This window comes from Elgaria multicarinata, chromosome 2, assembly GCF_023053635.1.
Source record: "Elgaria multicarinata webbii isolate HBS135686 ecotype San Diego chromosome 2, rElgMul1.1.pri, whole genome shotgun sequence".
Taxonomy (NCBI): domain Eukaryota; kingdom Metazoa; phylum Chordata; class Lepidosauria; order Squamata; family Anguidae; genus Elgaria; species Elgaria multicarinata.
In genome coordinates this window covers 37,222,736-37,240,069 of record NC_086172.1, presented here as the reverse complement: position 1 = coordinate 37,240,069, position 17,334 = coordinate 37,222,736, and the positions used below count along the sequence as shown (strand labels likewise).

General features: G+C 42.1%; 1 protein-coding gene across 3 annotated transcripts in view; it reads left to right on the top strand.

The window, feature by feature from the left end:
* Window positions 1-17,334, top strand: part of ITPRID2 (ITPR interacting domain containing 2) — a 74,555-nt gene that overhangs the window by 39,039 nt on the left and 18,182 nt on the right. For all 3 annotated transcript variants that reach the window (XM_063116295.1, XM_063116294.1, XM_063116293.1), the window contains exons 10-12: window positions 7,341-7,413; window positions 13,308-13,399; window positions 15,001-16,215. In XM_063116295.1, the coding sequence (XP_062972365.1) occupies window positions 7,341-7,413; window positions 13,308-13,399; window positions 15,001-16,215 (1,380 nt within the window). The remainder of the gene's footprint in view (window positions 1-7,340; window positions 7,414-13,307; window positions 13,400-15,000; window positions 16,216-17,334) is intronic.

Genomic DNA, 17,334 nt, shown 5'->3' with positions numbered 1-17,334 from the left:
GAAAGAGGCATTTTTTCCTGCCTCTTTTGCAGGATTTTTTTGGGGGGAAATTTTGGGGAATTTTCTCCTTGGGGGAGGGGGACAGGATTTCCACATACCCTTTTTAAGTGTAGCCGGTTGTTGAGGGGGGTCTTCTTTCTGTTTTTTTTTTTTTAATTTAAGAACAACAACATCTGCAGCACTTGGAGGAGCCTGGCAGTTCTTCCTGAATGCTTATTGGAGACCGTGTGACCTGTCCATCTCCAATAGACATTTAGAAAGAACTTCTGGGCTCCTGCCAGTGCTAGGGGTGTTTTTTTAAAAAAAAAATAGAAAGAAAACCCCTCAAAACTCCGTACACTTAAAAAGTTACGTAGAAACCCTGTCCCCTCCCCAAGGAGAAAATCCTCCGAAATTCTCACCTCTCCCATCCTCTTTTGCCAGAGGTTTTGTTCCCCCCCCCAACCACAAAATGCCAAAAATGGAATAATCAAAACTTTTAGTGCAGCACTATTTCAGTGGTATTACTACTGCTCTCCACCACCATGAGGAATTTCACAAACTGAGACTCCCACTAAGTGGAGACTGTACCAGGGTGTGGGGCCCTGTGAATGACACTGTGCAGTGGGGTGGCTCACATCTAGAGCTGGTCCTGCTCAGGGATGCTGCCAGCCCTTCTTAGAACAGGGCCATGATGTTCAGGATGTAACAGAGAACCTGCATTGGGATATCTTGCCCTCCCTCCTCCCCTAAAGAAAATGGATATTACGACAAACTGCATACAAAAACGCTCCCGCTTTGTTTCTTTGGACAAAGCTCAAACGGAGTTTCTTCAATAGTATTTAATCTGTTCTTTTTAAAACTGTGATAACGGGCACAATGCTTCAGCTTGATACTTTGAAAATATGCCTGTTTCCTAAGAGGAAGTCCTTTGATATCGGATGTTTCTATTTTAATAAATTAGTATGAAGTCGGAGTTTGTTGTGTGAGAAGAAAAGCAAGCAAGCGATTTTTATCACCAGAGAACATCTTAGAATTGAGGAAATGTCTGAAAATGGAGTAGTTGTGAAATATGGAGGCCAGCTGCTTAAGGGGGGAAAAAGACTGCCTGGTGGCTGATTACTTAATCACATTGGCATAAATATTTGCAACTCTTAATACTAGTCATTTATAATATATTATCAAGCTAAAAGGAAAGAGCACTTTGTTTTAATAGCATTCCCCACCCCCACTAATTCATTTTTGGCCTCATTTCATGTGGGTTTTCTTTCTTTTAAATTGTTGGGCCAGCAGTATTCAGACTATATTCTATTATGTTGTGGGGTAGTGAAGGGGGTTACCACTCGTTTAGCACATTCACCTTAATGTCTGAAGGAGCCTGCATTTCTATTTGCTGAGGGAACTGCACCAGGTACCGGGCCAGGTTTAAGCTTCTTGTACTAGTGTACAAAGCACTAAACAACTTGGGATCAGGATAACTGAGAGAGCACCTTCTCCCTACCAACCTGCCCAGGCACTGAGGTTATTTGAGGGTCTGCTCCTGGTGGTCTCCATTCTCTGATTGGAGTCCACCAGGGGAAGAGCCTTCAGCGTGGTGGCTCCCCTCCTGTGGAATTCCCTGCCTCTGGAGGTCAGGCAGGCGCCAACTTTGTACTCCTTTCGGTGCCTCCTGAAAACATCATTATTCCAGGAAGCTTTTCCTTAATGTCCAGCCAGGAGTCACTGTATTTGCTTCTTTTAAGATCTATTTTAAGTATTTTATTCTGTTTTTATTTTGATTTTAACTTCTACACCGCTCCGAAATCTTCAATGGGGAGCTGTATATAAATATTGTAAATAAATAAATAAAATAAATGCATATATGCTCTGTATTTGTTATCATGCAGGTTTCTGCTTGCACATGCAGTGTGTGTTTTGGTTAGAGATGTAAAATTTCTGGAAATTTTGAAGCCATGGAAAAAAAACCGTTTTTTTCCGGAGGGTTTCGGGGAAAAAACAGATTTTTGGGGGGGAAATTGAAATAATGCAATATTAGCACTTTTTTGCAGATTGAAAGTCACTTTATTACTTTAGGAACATAAAGTGTAATTATGTCCAAGTTGGTTTGGCATAAAATTATTACATTTGGAATATTAAAAATACAGTGTATTCAAACAATTATTACAAATTGAATTTCCTTTTTAAAATTTTTACTTTTTGGGGGGGGAAACAATTGGAGCTACAAGCTCCTGAACTGTTAGGAAAACCTGAACTGTAAGAAACCTCTTTGGTTTTGCCAGTTTATGAGGAGCAGGCAAAAAACAATTTAGAAAAACAACAGAAGAAACCATCAACATTAGTAACAAAGAAAATTATTTATTTATTTTTTTATTTTTTTATTTATGGATTTTTATGCCGCCATTCAGCCAAAAAAGGCTCTCATGGCGGCTTACAAAAGTATTTCTTGACAGTCCCTGCCCACAGGCTTACAATCTAAAAGACATGACACAAAAGGAAAGGGGATTGGGAGGGAGGAGGAGGAGGAGGAGGGGGGAAAGGAAAGCAAATTCAGGCACTATAATCTTAGTTGGAAAGTTCAGCAGTTGACAGTTGGTAGCAGGAGGGAGGGGTCTCTCAGCTGGAGCTGGACCCAGGCACGGTGGAGAGGTGCCTGGCTGCTGCTTCCTCCCTCACTGGTGGCCTCTGCAGAGACAGTTGGTAGCAGGAGGGAGGGGGCTCTCAGCTGGAGCTGGACCCAGGCACGGTGGAGAGGTGCCTGGCTGCTGCTTCCTCCCTCACTGGTGGCCTCTGCAGAGACAGTTGGTAGCAGGAGGGAGGGGTCTCTCAGCTGGAGCTGGACCCAGGCACGGTGGTGAGGTGCCTGGCTGCTGCTTCCTCCCTCACTGGTGGCCTCTCCAGAGACATCTAATCTAACCTAAGTTACATTCATTTCGATGGACCTACTGTAAGTCCTCCACAGTGTCAAGCAGACATAAAGCACCCATTCCTATAAAAAGAACTGAGAAAAAGTGGGGACCAAGATTCAATGAATATGCATGAAATTTAATTAGACTCATTTCCTGAGCTATAGCTATCACTATCAGTTTCAGTCTCTGCTTCAATGGCAGTGCTGCCCCCTAGAATCAGAAATGCATCTTGCTCTTGCATTTGGGAGTTGTAGACTCAGTTTGCAATCTAGGATTTGCTTGTCCTTGGTGTACAGAAATTGTAATAATCTGATACTGTACATAGTTTTTAGAAAGCATTTGGAGAAGTAAATATCTGAACACCTTCTCTTAAACTTTTTATTCATCATGCTAAAATAAAACATCCCATAATCCATTTTTCTTCATTTTTTTTTTCAATTTTTCAAATTTTTCAGAAAAACCCCCAAAAAGGCTTTGGGAAAAAACGTTTTCCCCCCTGAATTTTTCCATTTTTTTCTGGGCCTTCACATTTCTAGTTTTGGTACAGATTTGGTCTTCGCTGAATGTTCAAACTAGTTCCAGTATTTAGGAAGCTGTTGGCTGCCAGTTAATTACCCATAATTATTCAATACACTTCAGCCAAGCATACACCAAAAATTGTTTTAGGCAGTAGTGTAGTGGCAAATTCAGAACTGCAGGGTCCTTTCATGAAGGGAAGGCCCCCTTCTATGATTATACAACCTTGTAAGATTATAGAACTCCACGGTTGAGTTTTTGCACCACTGTTGAGAAATGTGTTGGCTGGCGGGAAACCTCCACAGAACAGTGGAGGTTTTTTGGAAAACACTCCATGCAGAATATCCACGTTGTGCAGAGGAGAGTTCCTGCACAACTGGTGTGTTGTGTGAAGGGCTCCGTGGAGTTTTCCGTTACCTTGAGTTGACTTTTCCCACTGGCTACAAAGTTTCCTGGCAAGAGTGGTGAAAGGAGTGAGTGGTGCTCTAGAAGAGCCGCTGGGATTTTTTTAAAATTTTTTTGTAGCAATGGCTGATGGGATACTATCAGGAGGACCAGGGGAGGAGAGAGGGCGGAGGAACTGTGTTTCAGGATTTTTTTTCTTTTTCTTTTTAATGGCTAGTTGTAGATAAGTGTGGAACGTTTTGTCTTTGTAGCTTGTCTACAATTTGGGTATAACCTTCTCTGTAATTAAGAAGCAGCTATTTATAGTTATCTGTGACATTAGATTTTCAAAGTGTCTCAGAGTTTTAACAACGAAGAGATGGTGAATGCACCTAAAAGCCAATAAGTTCAACTATATTCTGTTTACTTCATCCAATTTTTAATTTTAATTTTAAAATTATGATTACATTTCATCGGCAGCACACATGTGTCGTTCCTGGCTATTCTCCTTTTGGTTTCCATATGCATGAAACTAGAAAACAACCCCAGGATGTCTGCCTCCACTCTGGCCAGTTGTCCACATTGAACCCCAAAGCTTCAGCCCTTTTAATTTGTGTCAGGAGACACACAAGGGTCTGGAGCATCTCCCCTCTGAGGGAAAGTTACAACAGCTGGGATTGTTTAGCTTGGAAAAAAGGAGGCTAAGAGGAGACCTGATAGAGGTGTACAAAATTATGCATGGTGTGGAGAATGTGGATGAGGAGACATTTTTTTCCTTTTCACATGAAGGGTCATCCCATGAAGCTGATTGATGGGAAAGTCAGGACAGATACAAGGAAGCACTTCTTCAGCGCACAGCGCAGTCCAACTATGAAATTTGCTACCACATGATGTAGTGATGGCCATCAATTTGGATGGCTTTGAAGGTGGGGGAATGCATCTCTCTCTCTCTCTCTTTCACTGCTTTACCTGGATCCAATGAAAGTGTTTAATCAATACCTGGACACGGTAATGGATTGGATGAAGGCTAGTAAACGTAAACTCTTGTCTGGATAAGATGGAGGTGACTATTGCTGGGCGGTTCATCTATCTGGGGTAGTGATACTCTAGAATGGGTTGCACTCTTCCTAAAGAATTGAGCTCTTTGCTTTGGGAGTGCTTGTAGTTTAGCTCTGTCACTTGAGCGAGAAGTATTACCTGTGCCTTTAGCCAGGTCAGGTTGGTACACTAACTATGGCTCTACATGGATGATGATAGCCAGTAATCCATGCTCTCGTAACCACAATGTGTTGTATGTGGGGTTGCCTTTGAAGACAGTCTGGAAGCGTCAGTTGATACAAGATATTGCAGTAAGAATGCCTAAAGCCAGGCATTACGTTCCCGTAACATTAGTATTTTATCATCTTCTCTATCTCTAGGTTCATTTCTGAGCTCAATTTAAAGTGCTGGTTTTAACCTCTAAAGCCTGTCAGCACATGAAGCTGAAGTCTGAAGAATGACTTCTGTCTATGTTGTGTCTATGCCCTGTCTATGCCCTGAAATCTTTATGTACCTAGTGTGCCAGAATTCCAGTGGCTGGTGATTTGTGAATGGGCCTTTTCAGTGATAGCCCCCAGGTGTGGTATACCTTCCCCAGAGTGGCCCACCTGCTGGCTACTTTGTTGTCTCTTTGACACTAGACAAAGACATTTTTATTGTCCCAAGGCTTTTTACTTTCTATTGGCTTTGCTGCCATTTTTTTTAAAAAAGTTATGTTTTAGAACTGTTCTTCACAATTGGATATTTTTAGATGGTATCTTCTGCCTTGATTTCCCCCCCCCCCCATTTTCCATTATTATAGATTGTGAGTGTGGGGATGGGTTGTTGCTTTTAATCTTGTTAGTAGTAGTTTGGATTGTAAGTTACTTTATTGTGTTTTACATTGCCGTGAGAACCCCGTCTGTAAGACTACTCATAGGCTGAAGAAAACAAATGCACAAAAGATGTGATTTCTCTTCTACTAAATGTTGGATTTAATTGAATTCTTACATATGGGATGATTTTACTTTAATAGTCTAGACTGGCATCTATCAAATGGCTCACTTGAACACGTTCTTGTTCTGTGTAACAACAGTTCTTTTTCCCCCAAACAAAAGCTTTCCTGTCTCGTTTCTCTGTTGTTTGAATAAAATAGTTGCACAAGAACTGCTTATTTAGCAATTAATTTAGAGTAGTGTTCTTGCTGTTTAACAAAGGAGCTACTTTGTCCTAAAATCTCCTCCGTCCCCATAAGCAGGCCTGCCTACATTTCTGTAGTTTCCCCGAGAAAATTGAACTCTACAGATTTTGTAGTGCTGCCCATTGAAATGCATTGTGTTTGAGATGATGTCAAGTGACATGAAAGCTTCCTATCTGTAGTGTCTGGTACTCATTGGGTGATGAACCTGCCATAAGCGAATGCTCCATTCTTCATTTATTAGACCTTTTAAAAATTAAAAAAACAACACATAGTCTCAACAGGGAGTAACATATAGGACCAACTAAATATCACAAAACTTTCAAGGTAGCTTTTTTGAGTTCCACAGAACACGTCTTCAAGTTTGGTGTGTGTGTTTTAAAGGATGTTAGTGGGGGATGGGAAAGAGAGAAGAATTTTGCTTGAGGAAGGCACAGTAGAAGCCCAGTCTGCAACACGTTAGTGAGTTTAACATTGGAACATGCTGCAGATGGAACATCTACAATGCTCTCTATGAGTGATGTCTTTTCCCTTCTCCAATCTTTTTTGTTCTTGTTTTTTTAACATGGAGTCTGGCTAAGATTTCTGTTAAAAATGCACAAGCTAGCTGTCAGTGTTTTATGATTTTTAATTGTGATTAATACAGGTCTTATTGTACTGCTCTTTCTGCCCTTCTCTGGCCCCATTCAGAAGACACCTTAAACCATGGCTTTAACCATGGTGGTTAAGCCAGAAAGCTGGGCTGTGTTCAGAAGACACCTTAAACCACAGCTTTAACCATGGTGATTAAGCCAGAAAGCCTTATTCACAGTGGTTAAACCCGTGGTTTAAGGGGTCTTCTGAACAGGGCCAATCTCTCTCTCTCTCTCTCTCTCTCTCTCTCTCTCTCTAATGTACCAACTTGTCTGTCTCTGTTTTTTTTAACCTAAAAATAATTTTTAAAAGGATCCTCGCAGGATGGATGAAATGATGAAAAAAAAATCACTTTGCAATGTTGTTTTTTCTTTTCTCTCTTTCTTTCATTTTTTTAAAAAATCCTCTTATCCTAACTTATTACCCTTGAAATACTGACATAACGTCATGGTCTTTTCACATTTATTGCGTCCTATGCGTTCCATCTTAAGTATTTATTTGCTGGTTCAGGAAGTCTGAAAGTGATATACAAATGGTAAAATAGCAATGAGTGATTATTTTTGGATTGCCAAATTTGATTGCATTGGAATTGTTAATCAGCTAAGCAACCAGTTATGCAGGATATACAGTTTCACATAAATTGACCAGTGAATATATTATTAGGCAGAACTTTTTTTAAAAAACACCTTGATTTTCTTCTGCTACAGATTCAAAGCACAGAGGGAGAGATTCCACATGCTCTTAACACTGGCCAGCTGGCTTTAGCCAAAACTAAAAAAGGTGAGTAGTTTTGCGGGGTGGGTGGGTTGTTGCCTCTTCTGAAAGGGCTCTGGCACAGTCCCTTTGTTTCTGAGAGCGTCCGCTGACATGCTGATTTAAGCCCTTGAAGCTTTTTAAGTAGTGGCCCACCCCAAAGATCCTAGCCTTAATTCCCAGTTAGGTTTCAAATCATAGTATCCTCTTGTGAAGTGGCACCTTAAATCACAGGGGATGAGTCAGGTTGGTAACCTCAATTAATGGTTTGACTTCTCTTTACTGTCTGTCGACAACGAGTCAGAGAAATTGAAAGGTTGTATTTTATTTTTTAAAAATCTTAGAGCCCTGTTATTTAAAATGACCATTTTTAACTGTAAAATTACATAGCCGTTAGGCCTAAATATGTGTAGCACATGCAGCGTTTTACTGTTCTTCAGAGTGCTGACTGCACAGAACTCTTGTGCATTTGGCCACACGGATAGTCTTACACTGCACTCCTATGTACATTTAAGTCTTGCTGTGTTCAGTGGGGCTTACTCCGCAGTAAGTCTGTTGTAGGATTGCTCCTTTAGCTTCCAAATGGGAACATATTGTAATTAATTATGATGAGGCGCATCTAGTTTAAGCTTCCATCTTTTGTGCGGTGAGCAGCGTTGGTTGCCTCTATCACCCCCTGTAACTTGATACAGGGAGACCCATTGATAAGCCCCTCTCTCTTCCTCTATCAATATATGGGCAGTGTCATTCTCTATTACTTGCTGCAGCTGGCAGGCATGAAAGAATCCCAGAAACATCACCATTGCCCAGAAAGCTCAAGCCTGTCCTGAGCCCTGTCTAGTTAGGCAAAGAGAAGGGTGGAATACTGGGAGGCCATCATAAACAGGTATATTCTGCAGTAGTGAGTGGTGTAGTTGTAATGCAGACACTCATCATGCAGTCCCCATAGCCACACCTCCAAGGAAAATTAATAATAATAATAATAATAATAATAATAATAATAATAATAATAATAAAATATTTCTTGCCCGCTTCTCCATCTTGATCGAGACGGGGAACAACAATAAACGATAAAATACATAATACTCAATTAAAACATAATATACATTTTTAAAAACATCCTAAAAACATTTTAAAATGCACACAGCTGTGTTGATTTCTCTCTCTCTCTCTCTCTCTCTCTGGCTGTGTGTATGACTGTGGCTGTGTGTGTATAAGCACGCATACCCCAAAGAGCATCGGTACATAGTATAATATCCAATTTATTAGGAACAACTGACAGTGATAGAACAGTGGGCTGGCAAAGGGTATTGCATTGGTTGGAATGTTGCATTTTGGCTGGAGAGACCTGAGATTGCATGAGAAAGGGAAAGAGAGATATACAACATGTCCTCAAACAGCGTAAGACCTGCAACCTGAGATTTTCCAGATGTTTATTTTTCCAGCACCAGGGCGAAACATTTTATCTCAAAGTCGACAAACCAGTTCAAGCACTTTCATCTCCACCAGCAGCCAGTCTTTTGTAAAGCTAATAGGCCTTGATTGCCCATTCAAGACCATATCACCCCAAAATCCTTTGCATTACAGCAGCTCTCAACAATATATATTTTCTAGCTAAGCTCAGCGGGAGCGGAGAACTGTGTGACCCAGTTTGCGCAGTTGTGGTGTGGTTAAAAAGCCATGCTGGGTTGTTAATTCTGCCGCACATGCCAGTTGGATTTCCCTAATTACAACAAGCCATGGCACCTGGGTTCGGACACACCAGCATGGGTAATTAGGGAAATTCAGCCAGCTTGTGATCAGTATGCATAGTGGGGGAAATAAACCACCATGGCCTATTTCCCTTGCTGCAATTGTGTGAACCACCCGTGTGTGTGTGTGTGTGATAAATATAATATCATTGTTCCTCCTAATGAAACTGTCCCAGCATGCCCTGGCTACTCTATAATACTGACAGTAGCAAAGAGGCCATGTTCTTCAACTTGGTTAACATCCCACCTTTGAAAGCCCTATCCAGCCTTCTCCAATCTTATAACCACCAGATGTTTTAGATTTCAACTCCCATCATCCCCAACCACTATGGCTAATGGCCAGGAATGCTGGGAGTTGTCTTAAAACATCCAGAGAGCACCAGGTTGTGGAAGGCTGCCGCAGGCTTGCATTATAGGATGTTCTCTTGTTCCCATCAAACCACATTCTACTGCCTGGTTTTGTCATTAATGACAATACAGGCTTCAGAGTTTACATGCAGGGTGTTTTTCTGCCTGTACCAGAGTTATGCTCTTTAGCACAGAATGTTATGAATTTGTCATTGTTGATGGTGTCATGCTTTCAAAGATGGGACCATAGACGCATTTAGTAACTTACTGTGGTCTGAAAGGCATTTTTAGTAGGCTTGTAGTAAAATATATTTAGCGGTTTGTTTTTCGCACTTCCTTAAAAAAAGCAAGGGACCATAAAAGAAATTCTTGGCATTTTTAGGTTAAGAACACTGAATTTTACAGGCTTTTAAATTCTGCACTTCATGAATTGTGCATATATATTTTATAATCCCCTAGTTTTTGAAACACATTATTGGTGAGTGTGTGTGTGTGTGTGTAAAAACAGAGTCCTTCTATACAGATGCTACGATGTACTTTTTAGGTAATGCATTTTAATGTCCAGAAAACAAGTTTATCTGGTGTATTCAGCGCTGGCATTTGTTATTATGTAACCCAAATGGAGGTATGTTTTGCTCGCAGGGTTTCTGTTTGTGAAGTTGCTGGACTGGAACAAAAAGATTCACTTGCTATGACCTATAAAGATGAAGTGCTGCTGAAATGTACAGTATGTGCCAATGCTAGCTGGGGAAAACTTGTTTTAGGAAAGCAGCATTACTCTCTCTCCCCCCCCCCCAAACGTGGTCACTCAGTAATGGCCTGATGGGTGGATCTTTTAACTATAATAATCTTAACTCTTGTTTTAAAATAAGCCTCCAGCATGTTTCAGTAAAGAAGCGAGTGCCTGGGTGTCTTAAAAGCTCTGGAATCCAATATGGCCCATGTGAAACTGCCTTATGCTGAATCGGCATGGTTTGATTATCAGGCATTTAGCTTTGTCTATTTTTGACTGGTAGCAGTTCTCTAAGGTCTTGCTTCCGGGAATTGCTTCCTAAGGTCCTTTAAACTAGAGATGCCGTGGATTGAAGGTGGGACCTCTCTGGATGCAAAGTATGTAGTGCATACTATGGAGCTACACCTACGGCCTAAAATCCCGAGTCCAGGTGAGACTCAAACCTGCCCTTTCTCTGAATCACAAACAGAAGTCATGGCCTTGGCTATTTTTTTTTATGCCATTTTGCTCTTCAATACCTCAAGTGGGTATACAAAGCCCCCCTCCCCTCATTTAATCCTTGCAACAACTGTGGACTGTACCCAGTGTTAATCTGATTTACCGAAGACCCATTGAAATGAATTGGACCTAAGACAGACTAACATTAGATACAAACCCATGTGAGGCTGATTGGCCCAAGGTCATACAATGAACTTCATAGCTTTGCAGGGATTTGAACCTGGATTTCCCCAGTCTAACATTGGGTTGCTTAGACCTCTTCTCTGCATTTTCCTGGGTCCCTGGAATTTTTACAGGTGGTACAAGGATGGCCAACATCATGTAGTCGATTTCACGGATACTCTTTGACATGAATCTCTGAATACGGAATCTCATGGTTTTGATTCAGAAATAGTAGCTTGACTTTGATTGTGATGATTACTTTGATCCTCTCTGCTGGCAAATGCCCCCTATCACTGTGTTTTATAGGCAGTGTAGATGAGAGGACCAGGACACATTGGGCAAAATGAGACATTTGGAGAACTGCACAGGGCTCTCTTTGGTTGACCAGTGGGGAAAGCTGGGAACGTATGCCCTCAAAAGCATATCAGAGCCCTTAGAATCATAAGAGCAGGTGATAAAAATGTATAGCAAATAAAGACACCCTCGCACACCCACACCCACACACCCCTCCTTCTGCCCTCACCAGCTTTAGGGTTGGGTGGAAAGACTTGAATGAGATTGTGCTGTTGACTCCCTCCTGCTTTTCTGGTTTTGGGGCTAGATCTGAGTCGGCAAAATGTAAAATTGGACTAAGGAAGCAGGTTCAAACGGGTTTGTTTGGTGAATAAGGACATATGATAAGGATTGGTAGAAAGGGAGATTTGCTGATGTGAACTCTTGAAATAAATCCTAAGTGTGTTAACAAATTTGTATGTCATCTAGAGCATCCAGTAAGACCATGTAATGCCCACTTCCACCCTTCAGCTTTCTAAGTGTTTTGGCTATTTGGTCCTAAACATCTTTTGCCCTGGGCCTTCAGCCATAGAGCAGGCTAATATCCACATCAGTGTATATGTTTAATCTTACTATGTAATGCTTTTTATTTAGTGGTTCACAAATGCCAGGCAAATAAAATCTCAGCCACAACTACTTTGGTCTCCCTTATCAAAGAAGGCAAGGGACTATAGCTCAGTGATAAAGAATCTTTTTTGTGTGTACAGGGTCCCAAGGGCAATCACTGGCGTCTCCAGTTTGAAAACAGAAAAGAAAAGATAGCAGGGCTATGAGAGGTCTCTACCCAAGAGCCAAGAGTCAGAGAATACCAGAGAAAATCTTGGTAGATGCATGATGGGACCAGTGGGCTGACTTGGATTGTGTGTGACTTGGGATCTGAGTCTGAAATGTAGTAGTCTTAAAAATAATATTTTTGTTAGTCTTTTGCAAGGAGAATTGCAAGGAGTTTATGGAGTCTGTCTCTATAAAAGTCAATGTTCCATGACACTCCAGTATGACCAAGAAATAGAGCCCAGGATATGCTGTGTTCTTAGATCTTCATGGTTGGGGTCATCTGTAGGGGAGAAGTCAATTTAGTTCCTTTTAGTAGGACTTTGGGATTGTTTGTCTTATAATATTTATTTGCATTATCAGCAAAGATCAGGTCTAATCTCTGCAGCTTCTTAAACTGATGTGTAGATCTATCGATGACTTAAGATGGAGTATTTAAAGCAGACCTGGTCTCATTGAAGCCAGCAGAAATGAACCACTGGAAATTCAAATAATGGCTGGCACCACATGTGTTTCACCAGGTTGAAAGCAGCCTCCAGACATATTGGGGCCTGTCAGATGCTTGGCAACCCCATTTTTCGATGACAGGCTGGTGGCAAAATCAGAAAGTTTGTTGAGTTGCTGTGCATGTGTGCATGCAGTGAGCTTTATTTGGCTTCATGAGTTGAAATTAGTGTAGGCCTGAGCTAGTCTAAGCTCAAAACTTGTCTGTCTATGAACTACCCTATTTCTTCGATTCTAAGACACACTTTTCCCCTATATAAACATCTCTAAATATGGGGTGGATCTTAGAATTGCGGGTGTGTCTTAGGTTTTTTTTTTCTGTTGGTGGTACTGAAATTAGTGTGTGTCTTACAATCGATTAGTGTGCATCTTACAATCGAAGAAATACGGTATAATTCGGAGGATTACTGATTTTCATGAAAACAAACCCTCAGAGGCTTAGTGGTTCCTGCCTAAATTGCATCATGCTTCTCTTGCAGTTCCTATAAACTGTATGTGTTTGTCCCACAAAACAGGAATAGAACACATGAAACATGGATACTATTGCACTTCCAGCCGAAAACTCACATATATGATATTTTAAGAGTATGCTTTTTTCCTTTTCCTTTTTGATGCTAGTACACTCACAGTGTGTTTTGGGATAATGGTAGAGATTTCAAATGCCAAGTGTTTGGAATGGAAAGGCCAGGTATCTCACTTCTGGAAATAAATGCATGTCTCCTCTTGTTAGGTGAATAACGACTTATGGATGTGGTGTTTCAAAAGAATTGGTTGAGACTCTTTTATGTTTATTTCCACTTCTTGTTTTCCCCCATCAACAGACCAGCTATTGCGATCGGCAAGTCAGCATTCTGACAGCAGCGGTTTTGCAGAGGATTCTTCCACAGACTGCTTCTTGCTAAATCAGCTGCAGGTATGTTTCTCACATGATTCGGATGTGTTCTTCTCTTCCTTCCTTCCTTCCTTCCTTCCTTCCTTCCTCTATCTCCCTCCCTCCCTCCCTCTCTCTCACACACAACAAGTATATACACATGTGCTTCTCTTTCTACCTCTTTCCGTACTTAGCAATTTGCCATAAGTGTGAGAGAAAGCCAGAAGATAAGATCCATGCTGGATCAGACCAATTGGGAAACTTAACTTCCAGATTTTAAGAAAGCTATAAAGACTGATCTCTTCTGGCAGCCCTACCCAGTTGAATTTTAAGATGCCTTTTAATATTGTGCTGCTTTTAATAATGTATTCATTTTAAATGTTCTAATCAATTATATGTATTTTATGGCTTTTGCATTTGTGTTGTACCCCGCCTCGGTCCAGAGGGAGAGGTGGGTAACAAATAAAATTATTCCCACAAGCAGGCCATGAGTGCAACAGTAGTCTCCCACTCATGTTCCCCAGTAACTGGTATTCTCCTTGGACTTGGGTATACAGAGGCAATATTGGAGGTAATACATAGCCATCATGACTTATAGCCATTGACAGTCTTATCTGCTATGAATTTGTCTAATGTCCTTTGAAAGCCACGCAAGTTAGTGGTCGTCACTGCATCTTGTGGCAATGAATTCCACAGTTTAACTATTATTTCATTTATTTATTTAAAGCATTTTTATCCTGCTCTTTCCCCCCGCCCCCAAAAGGCACTCAGAAGGGCATACATACACTCAGTAAAAACAAGGTTGTTCCTGCCAGCAGGCTTACAATCTAAATCCAACAAATGTGCTGTGCAAAGAACTCCTTCCTTTTATCTGTCCTGAATCTCCCAGCCATCAGCTTCATGGGATGGCCCCGGATTCTAGTATGATGAGAGAGGGAGGAAAACGTCTCCCTATCCACTTTCTCTACATCATGCAAAATGTTATATTTCTCCCCCATGTCCCTCCTTTACTTACTCACCCTTTTCCTAAGCAAAATAGTCCCAAACGTTGTGACTTCTACTCATACAGGAGTTGTTCTGGCCCCTTGATCATTCTAGTTGCCCTTCTCTGCACCTTTTCCCCCCACTCTACAATATCCATTTACAGTTGCAGTGACCAAGGACTGTACACAGTATTCTAGCAAGGTTCCACCATAGATTTAAATAAAGGCATTATGATACTGCATTTCTTTGTATGAAGTAAAAAGCCAGGGTGGTGCAGTGGTATAGAATGTTGGATGGGGAGACGGGCAATCTGGGTTCTAGTCCCCCCGGGCCATGGAAGCTTCCTGTCTAACTTTGGGCCAGTCACAGACTCTCAGTCCAACCCACCTCACAGGGTTGTTATTGTGAGGATAAAATGGAGAGGAGGAGTATTATGTTTCTTGGCTTTCTTGGAGGAAAAAAGGCAGGATATAAATGCAATAATTACGTAAATAAAGGGAATCCACATTTAATGGCTGAAGATGACTTTTTTAAAAAACCAACCTTGTGTGACTTAAAAATATGATAAATTGGTGCCCTCTGCTGTTACATTGTTTTTCCTGTGTGTGAAGATGCCAACATTTTGGTATTTTTCGTTGTCTCTTCCTCTCTCTCAACAGGGACATGATTCGTTGCAGGCCATGGGAAGCAGCGCTGACAGCTGTGACAGTGAGATGACAGTGACGTCTTACAGTGAAGAACTCAAGACGCCCATCGGCGAACGACCGCCGTACTTCAATGAGCTTGATGAGGAGAAATTCCTCCTCTTAGAAATGGAGCAACGGGAGAGGGAGATGGTTTCGGAGGTTGACGCAGGAGGTGGCCATGATGTTCCAGGAGGCGGAGCTGGGCAGGCTCAAAGCAGAGAAGATAAAGAACTTGGCAAAGGAGGTTTTGTTAACAAAACTGAAGAGGCCTTGTCTGAAGTGTTGGAGGAAGTCAGCGAAGAGAGTGATGTAGATAAAAGCAGCGAATACGAATTCCCGCCCTATAAAACTCACCACATTCTTAAGTCAATGTCCTCTATAGAAAGCAGCAGTTCATCTCCTTCCTCCGTAGAGCGGGTCAGCATTGCTTTGCAAAGAGCCCAAAGGAGGGTCAGTGGCTCATCTGATTCCAGAGCTGGTCGCTCCCTGCTCAAATCGAAAGACTTTCTTCTCAAGCAAAGGCATCGGCTCGCCGACCCGGGTTATCCCCTGCGGCGCACGCAGTCCCTGCCAACCACATTGCTAAACCCGGTGAGAGTGGTCTCATCCGTCAATGTCCAGCTAACTCCGGGGAAGCAAACTTTATGTAGCCCCCCTTCTTTTACTTACAAGTACGACAGGCCTGAGGAGGTGGGGAAGGAGGAGAACGAAGGAGGCGGCGGAAAAGGAGGAGGAGGAGAAGAAGAAGAGAAATCTGTCAGCAAGGTCCATGACAGTCCCCCCACGTGTAAATCCACCTTCTACATTCCTCCCTCATCCCTCAGAAAAGAACCTCCCCAGCCTGTGGTGAACAAAGTGGTGGACGAGCCATGCCGAAGCAGAATACAGAGCTGCCCTTTGCACCTCCCAGCACGGATGTCTCAGTCGTCATGTTCGCTGCACTCGCTACATTCCGAATGTCCGGACCTGCCCTTCTGCGCCCACATGAGAACATTTAGTACACAGAGCATCCCGAACACCCCCGGGTCGTCTTGTAGCAGCTTGCCTTCATGTTTTAGCTGCCCCCACTCACTGAGGCACACGGGGCACCCCCAACAGTTCCACACCACCAATCCACCCTCCACGGTTGAAATGCAGCTGAGGAGAGTCTTGCACGACATCAGAAGCTCTTTGCAAAACCTCTCACAGGTAAGAGATCGCTGAGTTCACTGCTGTAGCCCAGCCTTCCTCAATGTGTTGGACTACAATTCCCATAATGCTCAGCCAGCATGTCCGTTGTGATGGTTGGGGATGATGGGAGTGGAAGTCCAATACATCTGGAGGACACCAGGTTGAGGAAGGCTGCTGTAGCCTTTGTGTTGCTCTGTGTGTGTGTTATATGTGTGTTGCTGGTTTAAGACTGCTGGCTTACATAACACTTGAGTTTTGCTTGTTTATTTAAATCAGATGTGGGAATGTTCAGGAGGTCCAGGGATCAATTTCCAGCCCTTGCACCCCCCTCAGGGTGCACCCTGCTACTACACCACTCGAAGCAGCAAAAATTTTTTGGCAGTTTGCCACTGAAATTCAACAGAAAACCACTATGGATACTCAAGAGGGGCAAATTTAGTATGATAACGAGCTAAATTTGGCACTTCTGAGGCTCTGTATGTGGCAAGCCACCATTTTTGGTTTTATTTTGTTTCTTGCTGAATGTCAGCAATGTGAGGGCAGCAATGTAGGGCGGCACTCAAGGCCCTGTGGCAGCCCTGTGTTGCTCACCCCGATTTAGATTTATGATCCCCAAGGTTGAAAGCACGTAATAGGGCTTTTACATGTCACTTATTCTAATGTCCAAAAAGGAGACAACTTGTACAGTGCACCATCCCATGTGTCCGTTGCTAACTTGGGATTTGAATTCCCAGATCCAAATTAGATGCTCTTATCAGCTTGGTCATGCTGCCTTTCACATAAACAAATATCAGCTTAATCACATTGCTTTCCACATAAACAAGGCGAAGTGGAAATACAAAAAACCCAAATCTGTGAGGCCTGAATTTGATTTCTTTCGTTTGGGATCTGTTCCAGCAAAAAGAACAAAGAGTCTTGTGGCAACCTCAAAGATTAACAAAGGGATTTTGGCATAAACATTCTTGGAGTAGGTCCGAAAAGCATTTGAACTACATATAATTCTCTTTTACCCCATTGGTTTGTTTGTCTGTTTTTCATTTTTGCCTGTCTGTTTTAGGGTTCCCTATTTCCCCCCGCCCCCATAAAGTTTATGCCATAATAAATTGGTTAGCCGTTAAGGTGCCACAAGACCCTTCA